The 12,843-nt window shown below is 39.7% G+C and overlaps 1 protein-coding gene across 2 annotated transcripts in view; it reads right to left on the reverse strand.

The window, feature by feature from the left end:
• LOC149316264 (BEN domain-containing protein 5-like) overlaps positions 1-12,843 on the reverse strand; it is a 1,092,722-nt gene that overhangs the window by 1,032,987 nt on the left and 46,892 nt on the right. For both annotated transcript variants that reach the window (XM_089515099.1, XM_089515102.1), the window contains exon 3: positions 3,244-3,368. In XM_089515099.1, the coding sequence (XP_089371225.1) occupies positions 3,244-3,368 (125 nt within the window). The remainder of the gene's footprint in view (positions 1-3,243; positions 3,369-12,843) is intronic.

A 12,843-nucleotide genomic window follows, 5' to 3' on the forward strand; every position in this document is an offset into this window, starting at 1 on the left:
ACCAAAAATTGCCCCATGACCTCTGCAATTGCCCACTTTTGCTGTATACGGAGGGTAGCTTGTGCAAGTGGAAATGTCCATGCCAGAATGTGCACAACTGCTCTGTGTACAAGATAAAGTACAAGGGAAGTGAAAAGCAACTCTGCCACCAGATTCTCCTAAATTTTTCCTATCTTTCAAAATTACAAGATCATAGAATTAAAACTCTTAAAGAGATTTTTATCTGACTGTAATTACAATAACTTTAGATGCTACCTAAACTGATCACATATATTTTGATTATGTAATTATACATTCTCTATCAATACAAATAGTCTCCTATCCAAACCTAAGTTACTCATGTTTAAATTACACTGAAATACATGGTATTTAAGACTACATAACTAAAAATAGAGTGCAAACTTTAACATCACTAAAGATATTCTTGATTAAAGTCTGCAAGTGTACAATTGCTCATCTGGGGTGGTCATAGATCATTCAAAACTATTTCATAACATATTCAGTAAAGAGACTTTAAAATTGATTTTGTTCAATTAAAAAATTTAATAAACATAAAACACATCACTTTACATATTGCTACAATATGTAACATTTATTTAATACATCAAGGTTGCAGTGTCTGGTGGTACCCAGCCCTGGATATTGTTAAGGTTTGATTACGTTCATGTAGGACTCATTTTAACGGATATTTGAGAGATGAAAGATGAGATTACAGGAAGACACATTATAAAAACAGGCTTCTTCAGTCAAAGTTGATAGTGAACCTATTCTTCTTCATGTACACAACTATGAAAACAAATATCCTGTGAACTCTGTATATATACTGTATCTCTTCATAGGATCACAGTGCTCATTGAAACTGATCCTCATTCATCTTGTTCTTGTATAATTTGATCATTGTTGACTAAGGTACAAACGGGAGAACAGGACCAATAATCTATAGCACACCATGATCAGACAACATATTCATTTTTTTCTTGTAAAACTGATATGCTTGTCATCATATTAAATAAGAATAAAAAAGATGACGTGGTTATTAAAAAAAATCATTCTTCTATTAACTAAAATTATATTTTGGTTATGGGGTCTATGGGGGAAGACATTAAATTAATGTTTTTTTCAAAATGTATATATATAAAGTATATGTATTACATAGAGAGCTAGTATGATGTAGTGGTCTGAGCACTGGGCTATGACCCTGGAGACCAAGGAGCTGAACAGACCGGCAATTTGAGCCAGATTCCCAGCGGCGAGGGGGCATGGCAACTGCACACCGCATGCCCTGACTCCACCCCCAATCCGGCCTCATGACACCTGCCCAACCAGACAGTAGGCAACGTTGGGACATTCCTGCAGTGCAGCGATCAGACACCACACACCACAGGAGTGCAGAAGAGCTGCAGCAGTGGTGGCAAAAAGAGCACCTCTTTTCTGACCCAAAAAGGAGCAGCACCGGATCAGGGCTGCAGCATGCAGTAGAGCCACCTCTTTACAGTTGTCTGTTTCAGCCTCAAGTTTTAAATCCTTGCTCTGCCATGGAAGCCTACAGGGTGGCATTAAGCAAGTTACACTTGCTCGGCCTCAGAGGGAGGCAAAGGCAAAAAAACAAAAAAATAAATAAATCTCGCCCAGAAAAGCCCATTATAAATTTACTTTAGGATCACCCTGAATTAGAAATGACTAGAAGGCATACAACAGCAACAACAACAACAACAACAACAACAACAACAACAACTATATTAAGCAGAAAGAAAACCTAGATTGGAACACAATTAGTATTGACGACATGTAATTGTCTACTATTGCCATAAGAAAATTGCCATAAAATAGTGTAAATATGTATGGAAATGGAAAAGTTCTTCAGTGGAGAGTTTTAAACACAACATTAATCATAAGCCTGAAGAAAAGAAAATATAAACTGCTTTGAATGATCTGGAAGAACAGCAGCATATACATTTAAGAAATGAATACTGCTTTTAACCTATTCTGCCCTACTGTATAAGAAAGCAATACCCAACACCCTCACATTTCATAGCCTATGACCTTTCCAGCCCAGCAAAGCAAGCTTTAAAGTAAACTACAGGAACAGCAGGAATGCATCTTGTAAGACATCAGTAAACTTGTTCCAGCACTTGACAGCAATAGCTAACATAAATATTTTGCTTTCCACTCTCAGAAGAGTATTAACTTTTCTAGAAGCAGAAACATATACTTTCTTACAATTTATGGTTCCTTAGGAATCCAATGTAAATGAGAACATGTTTTCTTGCTTACAATGCAATTAATGATTTGGTCTTGTGAATTCCAAAGAACATGGTTCTTTTTCTCCATGTTTCCTATGCTCTACTGCAACTCCCATCAACTCACTCTTACTGAATGAGAGTTCAGGGAAATCATGCCCAATATTACACAGATTTAATTCTTTTATCTCTTCTTTTAAAAAAAATGCAAAGATTCTATGTAATTTACAAGCATTCACCTGGATACCTGGGTAAATTTATTCCTTTACACACAAAAATCCTGACAGTATAATTTTTAAAAAGTTACAACATATATTGACATACATACAGAAGACCATAGAAATGATCACAGATGTATTCATAAGTAAGTTATTTAGAGCCCTCCTTTTAATGTTACTAGAATATTTGTACTATGTGGCATTCCATCTGCGCTCAGCAACAGAGGAGATATTTTGCTTCTAGTTATGAGACAGCCAATGCAAAAAAGAAAGGCTTAATGGACACAAACAACAGGAAAGTAAGAAGTGAAACATCATGAGATGCTGAAAACATCCTAAATTCTTTCATAAGAGACACTGGGTAGAAGTGGAATCTGAAAAAGGTGTCTCATTCCTTCTGGCTACCAGCACAGAGAACATTTCTACTCAGCACATTTTTGCTCAGAAGCAGAAATGGATTTAGAATCAATTCATATCTCCTAGGCAGCCAACTAATTGGTCTAAGCTAAGAAACAAGGAATAGTTTCAGGACCAATTCAGAATCCATTCTGCTCAATTATCTTACATGGTCCCAAATATGACGTGATAATCTTCCCTTCTAGAAACAAGTTTGTTGTTAAATTAATTTGTACAATCCTTTAAACAGACAGCATTACACCACAGACCTTCTCTATTTCAGCGATGGAAAATCCAACAAGGGTCAAAATTATCTTGGCAACCTGAACATTTTTAATTTTCTAACAAAAAACGATGTTTTCAAAAAATTTCACTTAAGTGGTACTTACCTGAGATTCTTTCACATTTTCAACTGTGAAGTTGAACCAGACTCGAAAACGTGGATTACATGTGTCGGGTCTGATGAACAGATCATACTCAAATTCAGTAATATGGTCCACACGCCCAAGGTTACCTTAAATATAAATATATAAAAATATATATCAAAATGTGGTGTGATTCCAGAAAAGCCTCCTAATGTGGCAAGGTCTTTGTTAGAAGAAATTCTATCATCAAAAGACTTGATAAAATTGCATAGGAAATCCACATCTGGTACTTATCTCCAGGAGCACACATTATTGGTAAAGTAAATGTGAATCTATTGCTCATTTTAGTATAGACAAACCATGCAGGATATATGGTCATTTGCAATGTCTTATGGAGGACAGCTATGACTTTACAGAATTAGGGGGATGCGGGGTTTTTTACTTTATATGTTATCTTGCCACTAAAAATAATGATCAAGGCAACTAACACAAAACTACAGGTAAAATAACAAAGTTAAAATTTTTAAAATTCATCCAATGACCTCAAAATTCAGATATCAGCTTATAGGCCAATTAACTAACAAATCAAAATGATAAAATCTTGATATCATGACAAAACATTTATATACTAGGACCTCAATATTTGTGGGGGATCTGTTCTGGACCCCACCCCGCAGATACAAAAATCAGCAGGACCTCAAGTCCCACTGCCCCAATGGCAACGCAGCCACATGCATATGCCACTACTGGGGACAGCAGGGGCTGTGCTTAATGGCAGTGCAGCCATGCGCTCACACTGCAATTGGGGACAATGGGTAGCTTGCCATCTGCAGATGCTGAAATCTGCAGATGGCAAGTCTGTGGATACGGTGGCTCCACTATATAATTTCATGGATATATAGACATATATAGCACTAGAGCAATCCAGATTTGTATCACACCATCAGATTTCATGCTCAAAAGGTAACATCCTTAAAATGGCACATGATGCAAAACTGCTTAAAACAACAATTGTCTTATTATTCCTTGATGTGTTCAAATCTCTGACTGTGTTGAATGGATGCATTTATTGAATTTTTTATGAAAATTGGATAATGCAAACAAACTGGTTTTGTTAATTTTCAAATCACATACAAACCCAAAAGCACAAGGATAAATTAATGGAATAAATTCCCCTTCCTTTTTGCTCACATGAGATGCTCTGTTTCACCACTTTTATTCAACATTTCAATTTAGCCTTCAGTATAATTAATACAAACTGAGCCTGAGCCTGAGCCTGAGCCGGCAGACTGGACATGGATCCAGTGGATGCAGCCAAATTCCAAGGTAAAGAGCCTGGTTTGACCCCTGGTTTACTGCTGAGTTTCCTGGAAACTCCATGGCAAACCCTGACTGTTTAAACCGTCACTATGCTCCTTATCTTGCTGCACATCACTCCTACAGATAAGCCTCCCAACACCGCATCTGACACAGAAACAGGGAGCCTGGCCACATGAGTGAAGCCAGATGCCTCATTTCCACATCAGACACAGTGATGGGGGGCTTCTCAGTGGGAGCAATTGTGCATCAAGGTTTCAGCTCCCAAGGCAGCATGGGGGCAGACATGTAAATACCCACCAATCTCTGTGCTGACCCAGGAACCAATTCAGGTGAGCACCCAGGCCAGAATAGCCCAAGCTCAGCCTGTGCTATCCTGGCCCATCTGCTCAGCCCCTCAGATGATCAGTGAGAAATGGCAATTTCTCCTACTTCACAGAGGTTGTTAAGAGAGAGACACAATGTCACATATGTGGCATAAGTACCCTTAAGTTAGGGAATTACAGACATGAATTTTGACATTTATTTCAGAAATGGCAGCTCAAAGCTGAAACAGATGGCCTTGAAGAGGCGGCTTCAAGCTGCCCTTGACAAAGGCAAATTGGGGCCACAGCAACCACATGCCATGGCCCCAATCCACCTTGGACCTGGCCAAAAAAAGAGCAGGAATGAGCCAGCAAAAAGCCAACTTTTCCAGCCCTGCCACAGCCCTGGAGCAGCTTCCCAGTGCTCCGGTTGCATACAGCGTACAAACGCCGCAACACTGAATCACCCAGAAGCTGGCCCATGTGTGGATAGTTGGGTGGTGTGAAGCTGGTGTTTGGACATCTTGGGGGCATGTGTTGTCTGCATGCCACACCCTCAAGCCAGCTGGAAGCCAGCTTTGTTGGTCAGTTGTTTCAGCCCTCAATCAGTTATTTCTAGGGCTATTTTGTTAATATATTGATACTGCAGAAGCAAGGAAAACTTAACCAACAAGGATCTCATAGCTATGCTCATTGTGGCAACAAGATTTAAAAACAGTAAAAATTTGGAGTCATTTAACTGGGGCCCCTTCCTAATTTTTTTTTTTTTTTTTTTTTTTTTTTTTTTAGAATGAGTTAGAATGAATTAGATGTTTCAGAATGAGTAATACTAATTATTAAAGATTAATGCTACTAATTAATATTAATTTTATTTACAGAAATAAAAATAGAAATAAAGATATATAAATAACAAACAGCAATGCCACTAGATTAAAAATGTCTAAGCCGTCAATCAGTTTTAGTGTTTAGCTTGCCAGAAACAAAATATACTTGGCTAAAGTTCTAAAATGCAGGAGCAGCTGCTGAGAAGAAGCTACATATGTTCTCACAAATGAAACTCTAATAATGTAGTGGTAAGAAAGAGAGAACACCTTCCCTGAAGATCTAAGAACTCAGGCAGATTCATACTGGAAAATCTTAAAAGAAAAGCATTGTCTAAGAACTTTAGCGAAATAAAAGATGGAACTGTTTCTCACTAACTCTTCTAAACATTTATGCATTTCAGGATTCATTTATTTTTTAATTATTGATTGCATTTTCATTTGTAAAACAGCACTGTACTTTTTGCAAAAAAATGTTTTTGTGCCTCCCCAAATTGTTTTATTTGTGCAAGGTAATATTAAATTTGGGGCAAAAGTCCCCAAATGAGAAATATACAGTTGGTCCTCCACATTCGCAGCTTTGACACTCGCAATTTTGATTATGCGTGAGGTCAAGGCCGTCTGTGCATGCACTTCTCCGCCTCCTCCTCCCTTCCGGGGCTTTTCCGCTTTGGAGGAAAAAGCCCAGGAGGGAGAGTCCGGGAAGGGTGTGCGTGCCAATTCTGCCTCTTTCCCAGTGGAAATAGCTGAAGATAGCCACACCACCGGGAAATGGACAGAAGGGAATTGATCCTCCTCACCCTTTTCCTGGGGGGACAACTTCCTTGGAAAGGCAGCCACCCCACCAGGAAAGGGGCAAGGAACCAGTTAAAGGGACGGGAGGGCAGGGGAAGGAGAGGATCACCTGCTTCTATTGCGCTGCCCATCCATCCCTTTAACTGGCTTCTGGGGGCATTATTCACAATTTTTTCACATTTGTGGGGGGTCTTGAACCCCTAATCCCAGCGAATTGGAGTGCCAACTGTAATTGCAAAATTGATGAAAAGTCTAGTAATGTGTCACAACCCCAATTCTTGTTGAGGACGGGAATATTTTTGTTTGTTTGTTTGTTTGTTTCTCTGTCACAAACACCGTGACACAGCTTGTGACATAAAGGCCAATTTCATGCAGATCATCGGGTTCTTGAGTTCAAGCTTGAACAGCATATGTTGATACACAACATCCAATCACTCTTAATTGGGCCCTTCTCCAAATAGCAGCATCTTGTTTATCATGATGTTCAAACCACAGATTCTGGCTTATTTCTGTCTAAACAAGTCAGAGTCAAAATCCATATTTATTTTATTTATTAAAACATTTCCATTTCCATTCCTACATGGTATCCAAAAAATCCCTGAGCAAAGTACAAAATGAATTTTAAACAATTTAAAATGAAAAATAGTAAAAATAATAGTAATTTACAGTCCAAAAATATAATAAACTAACAAATTAAAACAGTTTAAAGTATATACATTTAGAAATCAGATAAAATCAATAGAATCCAAAATTATTAATAAAAAGGCATATTTTAACTAGTTGCAAAAATGAATCCTATATTAATTCTAATGGTGCAATACAAAGTAGGACCTCTCTCAGTAGACCTCCTTCCTCAGGTGGGCATATATAGGGAGTGAAACTGCTTCAAGCCATTGAGAACTTTAAATGTTAAACAGCAGCACTTTGTATTCTGACTGAAAGTGTATTGATAGCCAGTGCAATTCATTTAAAACTTTTGTTTTATCATGCCATGCAATTTTTATACATTGTTCTAATAATCAGTCTTGATTTTGTACTTTGTACTACCTACTGCCTGTAAGTCAGGGGCAGCCCTATATAGATTGCATTGCAGTAGTCTAACTGGGAACATATCTATACATGACCTTTGTAGTTAATTTATGCCTGTCCAGAACACCTCTGATTATTCTATGCCAAAGAAACCCTTATAAAATTCATGGTGTTGCCAGAAATCGACAGGCGACTTGAAGGCATAGCCACACACAGAGAAAGGCCACAGTTAGATGACCAGTTAAAACTTGAGCATTCTGAAACACAGAATCCACCTGGGTTTCCAGCAATACCATAAACAAATCACAGAGAAAGGATCTGTTGTTTGTTTAGCCACTTCTATCTGCAGGGGCATGGGGTGGGGAAGACAAGTTCAATCCCAGTAAAACAAGCTCGGAGTTCTCTGGAATGCTGTCTAATCATCATGTCCAAATTGGTTCAAGGTTATAAAACATTTTAAGTAAATATTGTGGTTTGTTTTAATTAATTTGTTTCAATTTTTAAAAACTTCTATTTGTTCCATACATTTCATGGTTAACTGACTCAAGTCCTGTTTTGAGGAGAGAAAGGACAGGTTGCTTACCTGTAACTGTAGGTCTTCAAGTGGTCATCTGTGAACTCACACACTGGGGTGTTCTGCACCTGCACAGTATTCCCAGTTCTTTCTAGCTTGAGGTGTGAAACCATTACAATGAGGGCAGGTGTGAACATTATGGGTCTCACCTACACACAAGAAGCAACAGAAATGTCCATCCCTGCCTGGAAGGGTGGCCATACATTCAGTACATTGTTTGAATGATGATGTGGAGGATGCTATCATCAACAACGTATCCCCCAAATGCGAAGCAAGAACAGATTAAAGAACCCTAGAATTTTACCAAATCTGAGTCAGGAAGGAAAGGAAGTTGAGGAGCAGTCCAAAGTCGAAAAAAGCCGAGCAAAACATCCATTAAAAAAACTAGTCAGAGAGTTTCCTTGGGATGAACAGGTTGCTTATCTGTAACTGTGGTTCTTCTAGTGGTCATCTGTGCCCTCATACAATAGGGTTTTGTGCCTGTGCAGAGACTCCATTTGGATAACTGAAAAGCTGAGCAGATTGGCAGAAGCCCCTCCCACTCCCATTCATTGAGCATGCGCCAATCCCACCAATCTAGCTCCTCCTTCAGTTCGAGTCCTGCCACAAAAAACAGCAGGGACCTAACTGAGGCGGGTTTGTCTGAGGGCACAGATGACTACTCGAAGATCCACAGTTACAGTTAAGCAACCTATTCTTCTTCTTCGTGGTCTCTGTGCCTCACACAATAGGGTGATTAAAAAGCTTACCTGTGGCAGGTGGGAAGGTCACTGCAAAATTGAAGAAAGTACAGCACGGCCTAAACTGGCTTCTCAATGAGACCTGGAATCAAGCCAGTAATGCCGGACAAATGTGGAAGGTTGGGACCATGTAGCTGCTTTGCAGACATCAGGAAGGGGGATGCCTCTAAGGAAGGCAGCAAATGCGGAGACAGCCCTGGTTGAGTGTGGGCGCACATCAACAAGAAGTGGGCATTTGGCCAGCTCATAAGCCAGTACAATGGTCTGGGCAATCCTCTTTGAGAATCTCTGAGAGGAAACAAGGTGGCCTTTTCCAGGTCCACCATAACAAACAAATAACTTGTTGGTCAACCTGAACTCAGCCGAACGTTGAACATAAAACACCAAAGCACGGTGAACATCAAGTATGTGCATAGTCTTTTCCAGAGGCATAGAAGGGTCTATAACAGACTAATGTGGTGTTGTCTGTTACCACCTGAACCACCCTGTGGAGAAGATGACATTCAAAAGCCTGAAAGGTTTTGATGCCAGCTAAGAGTTCCAGAGCATTGATATGGAGCTCCCTCTCTGAAGGGGACCAACGACCCTGAACACAAAGGTCTCTGTAATGAATGCCCCAGCCTGTCATGGATGCGTCTGTGGCGACCATCCTGGAAGGTTCTGGAGCTTGGAAGGGCATTCCCCTGAGAATGTTGGCAGGAATGAGCCAACAGTAAAGAGAGTCCCGAACAGGAACAGAAAAAAAAGGAAGGGTCAACCTTTAGGACTGGCTGTCGTTGAGGTGGTCAAATACAAAGAGAAACCACTCTTGTAGGGGCCTGAACCTCAAGCAAGACAGATACCGTAAGTGGTGGAAGCCATGAGGTCTAGAAGACATTAAATGTCCCTTGCTGTGGGACATACCATGGAGAGAACAGGCTTTCTGCCCTTCTGGTAGGCAGAGGTAGGGACATGCCATGATGGAGTCCAGAGATGTGCCTATGTATTCTATCACTCTGACTGGTTCCAGAAAATACTTGAAAGGATTGATGGTCAGATCCAAGTCAGAGAAAAGGGAGAGAGTGGAGTGGACATCTTGGAACAGTAGTGTGCATGAGAATGATACCAACAACCAATCATCTAGGGAGGGAAATCTTTATTCCCTCTATCCGAAGGTGGACCACTGCCATGCACTTTGTGAATACACGAAGAGTGGTGGAAAGACCGAAGGGAAGGACGGTATATTGAAAGAGATCTCCATCGACAGCAATACGAAGAAACTTGCGGTGCTGTCTAATGGCGATGTGAAAATAGGTATCTTTTAGAACTATCAATGCAAACAAATCCCCTTGATGGAGGAAGGGGAGGATAGACTGAAGAGTCACCATTCTGAACTTGCGAGGTTTGATGTAGGAGTTGACACCTCTCAAGTCCAGTATGGGGGAAAGTCCGCCATCTCTCTTTGGCACTATGAAGTAACCATCCAGTCTGCAGCTGGGGAGAAATCTTTGAATAGCACCTTTGTCAAGAAGAGATCTCCTTTTGGCTTTCTGAAGGTGCCTTGCCTGAGAACCAGAGGGTACCTCTTGTGTTGCACCAGAGTGGTCAGTAGGTGGTGACTGAGACATCGAGGCGGTCGATGTTGGTGCCTTCAATGTCGAAGCAGAACCTGTAGGCCTAGAGGCCTTTGATGTCAACGTTGAAGTGGGAGCCGATGTTGAGGGTGCTGTCGACGTCAGCGAGGTTGTCGATGTCAAGAAAAGTATTGACAGCCTAGAAATCTTGAGAATTCAAGGGAGTTTGAAAATGGGAATATGACTTCCAACAAAAAAAGTTTTAAACGCTGAGCTCTGTTGCAAAGAGTTACAGCAAATAAAAGCTTTGCAATGAGAGTAGCGGTTGGTGACATGAGTTTCACACAGACAAAAAAGGCATTTGGAATATCCATCAGAAAGAGGGATTTTCCGATCACAATCACTGCAGAGCTTAAATAAAGACTTGGAAGCCATAAGAGGCCTAGAAGCGAAGAGCCCTTCCGGGCCAGGAAAGGGAGAAAAACCTCACTCCAAAGCTCTGCAAAAGAAGGGCAATGCTCAGAAAAAGAAAAAGAAAATGGAAAAAAAGAAAAAAAAGAAAATATATATCGTCTACCATACAGCAGAAACCTATTCAGCTCAGGAGCAACCTGAAGGAGATTTTTCTCTTGCAGCGGACGAAAGAGAACAGAAGGAGGAGATAGATTGGCAGGATTGGGCATGCTCAGTGCATGGGAATGGGTGGGCCTTCTGTCAATCTGCTCAGCTTTTCAGCTATCTAAATTGAGTCTCTGCGCAGGCGCAAACCCCTATTGTGTGAGGCACAGAGACCACGAAGAAGAAGCTGCTCATGTGGTGGACAAAAAGGAACTGAGCCAACTGAGTGGGAATAGAGGGACAAAATGGAGGATGGGCAGAGCTACCACCTAAGTTTCTATTTTCTATTTCAGAAGGGTCCAAGAGAACACTCTATAGGCGCAGAACACCCCGGTGTGTAAGTCATAGAGACCACAAAAGAGATGCGGTACACAATAAATAAATAGTAAACAAAAAGCTGATAAACATTTCAACTCAAGCATCATTTGTTTGTGCAAATGACATTACTGCATGATGGAAAGAGTTTTGAACAAATCTGAGAAGTAGTGGGAAATAATCCTTTCATCAGTAATAATTATTAGAATAAACATTAATTTTTTAGTGGAATCCATTTTTAACCAATCAGTTAACAGCACAAACAAAACAAACAAGCTTCATTTATATATCGCTTCATACCGCCTAAGCAGTGTCTAAGCGGTTTACAACTGTAAGCTAATTTGCCCCCAACAGTATGGGTACTCATTTTAGTGACCTCGGAAGGGTGCAAGCCTGATTCAAGTTTGAGCCCTTTTGCTGGTCTTGAACTTGCAACCTTATAGTTTTGAGTGAGTGGCTGCAGTACAGGCATTTAACCACTGCATCACCAGGGCTCCTCCGCCACAGGTCTTATTGTATTATATGAATGAACCTTGTTTTTTCTTCAAGGCTATTTTTTTTTTTAAAAAAAATCATTTACCACATCTCTATAACATTTTTATTCAGTTTTTATATACATCAATGAGTATGACTTTTGACTCATTAATCAGAGATGAGTTGCTGTTTTCCATCATATAATCCTTCTGCATTATAATAATGCCATGTAAAATGTAACACATTCCAAATACCATAAACTAGTATAAAAATGACTCATAAAAACTGTTCTTATCATTTAATTTATACCATGAACTTAACTTTTAATAAAGCATTAAAACACAGTTCTTCCTGGAAAAGAAAGAAAAAATGCAGAAGGAAAGAAATCCTGTCTGAGAAAATGCTAGCTGAAGTTTTTAAATATGCCAAGAATTATCATAAAAATGCAAGAAAACACAGATATGTTAAGCAATCCTAAAATCTTCTTAAACCACACATTGTGCATTTCTACAGAGAATTTTAAGATGAAAAATAGACCTTGAGGGTCTTAGACAAGCCTCAGGCAATATAAAGGAAAAGGTCAAACAGACTGCTAAAAAGGACTGTTATCTTCAGAACAACAACTTATCAGCCAGCTTGCAGCCCTGCTTATTTACAGTTATTGGTCCCAGAGGAAGTGCACTTCAACACAGGCCACGATTACTTTGTAATGAGTTTGCCAGAAATGGTAAAGGAAACTAATTTGTAACAATGTGCTGTTCTTTACACATGAACTTTTGCAGATACTTCTTTTTTTTTTTTTTTTTTTTTTTTTGGTCCAGAAATGAATAACTAACTTCAGCCTCCCTAACAAGAGGTGAAAACAGTGAAAAGTGTGCTCAAAAGACCAACTTTTAGGCATGAATGTGTTGAAATATCAGTAATTATCTCTCTCAGCTGTCCATTACACTATTCATGATGACAATCAATTCCCCTGGGGTGGCTATACAGAATATAAATTTCAGGGGATGAATTTGCACACGTAAATTAACAGCATTTGGAAGAAAATAGGTTGCACCTGTCACAGATTAATAACAAAAGGTC

This window comes from Sceloporus occidentalis, unplaced genomic scaffold (genome assembly GCF_023333645.1).
Source record: "Sceloporus occidentalis isolate IW3139 unplaced genomic scaffold, rSceOcc1.0.p SCAF_3, whole genome shotgun sequence".
In the NCBI taxonomy this organism is placed as follows: domain Eukaryota; kingdom Metazoa; phylum Chordata; class Lepidosauria; order Squamata; family Phrynosomatidae; genus Sceloporus; species Sceloporus occidentalis.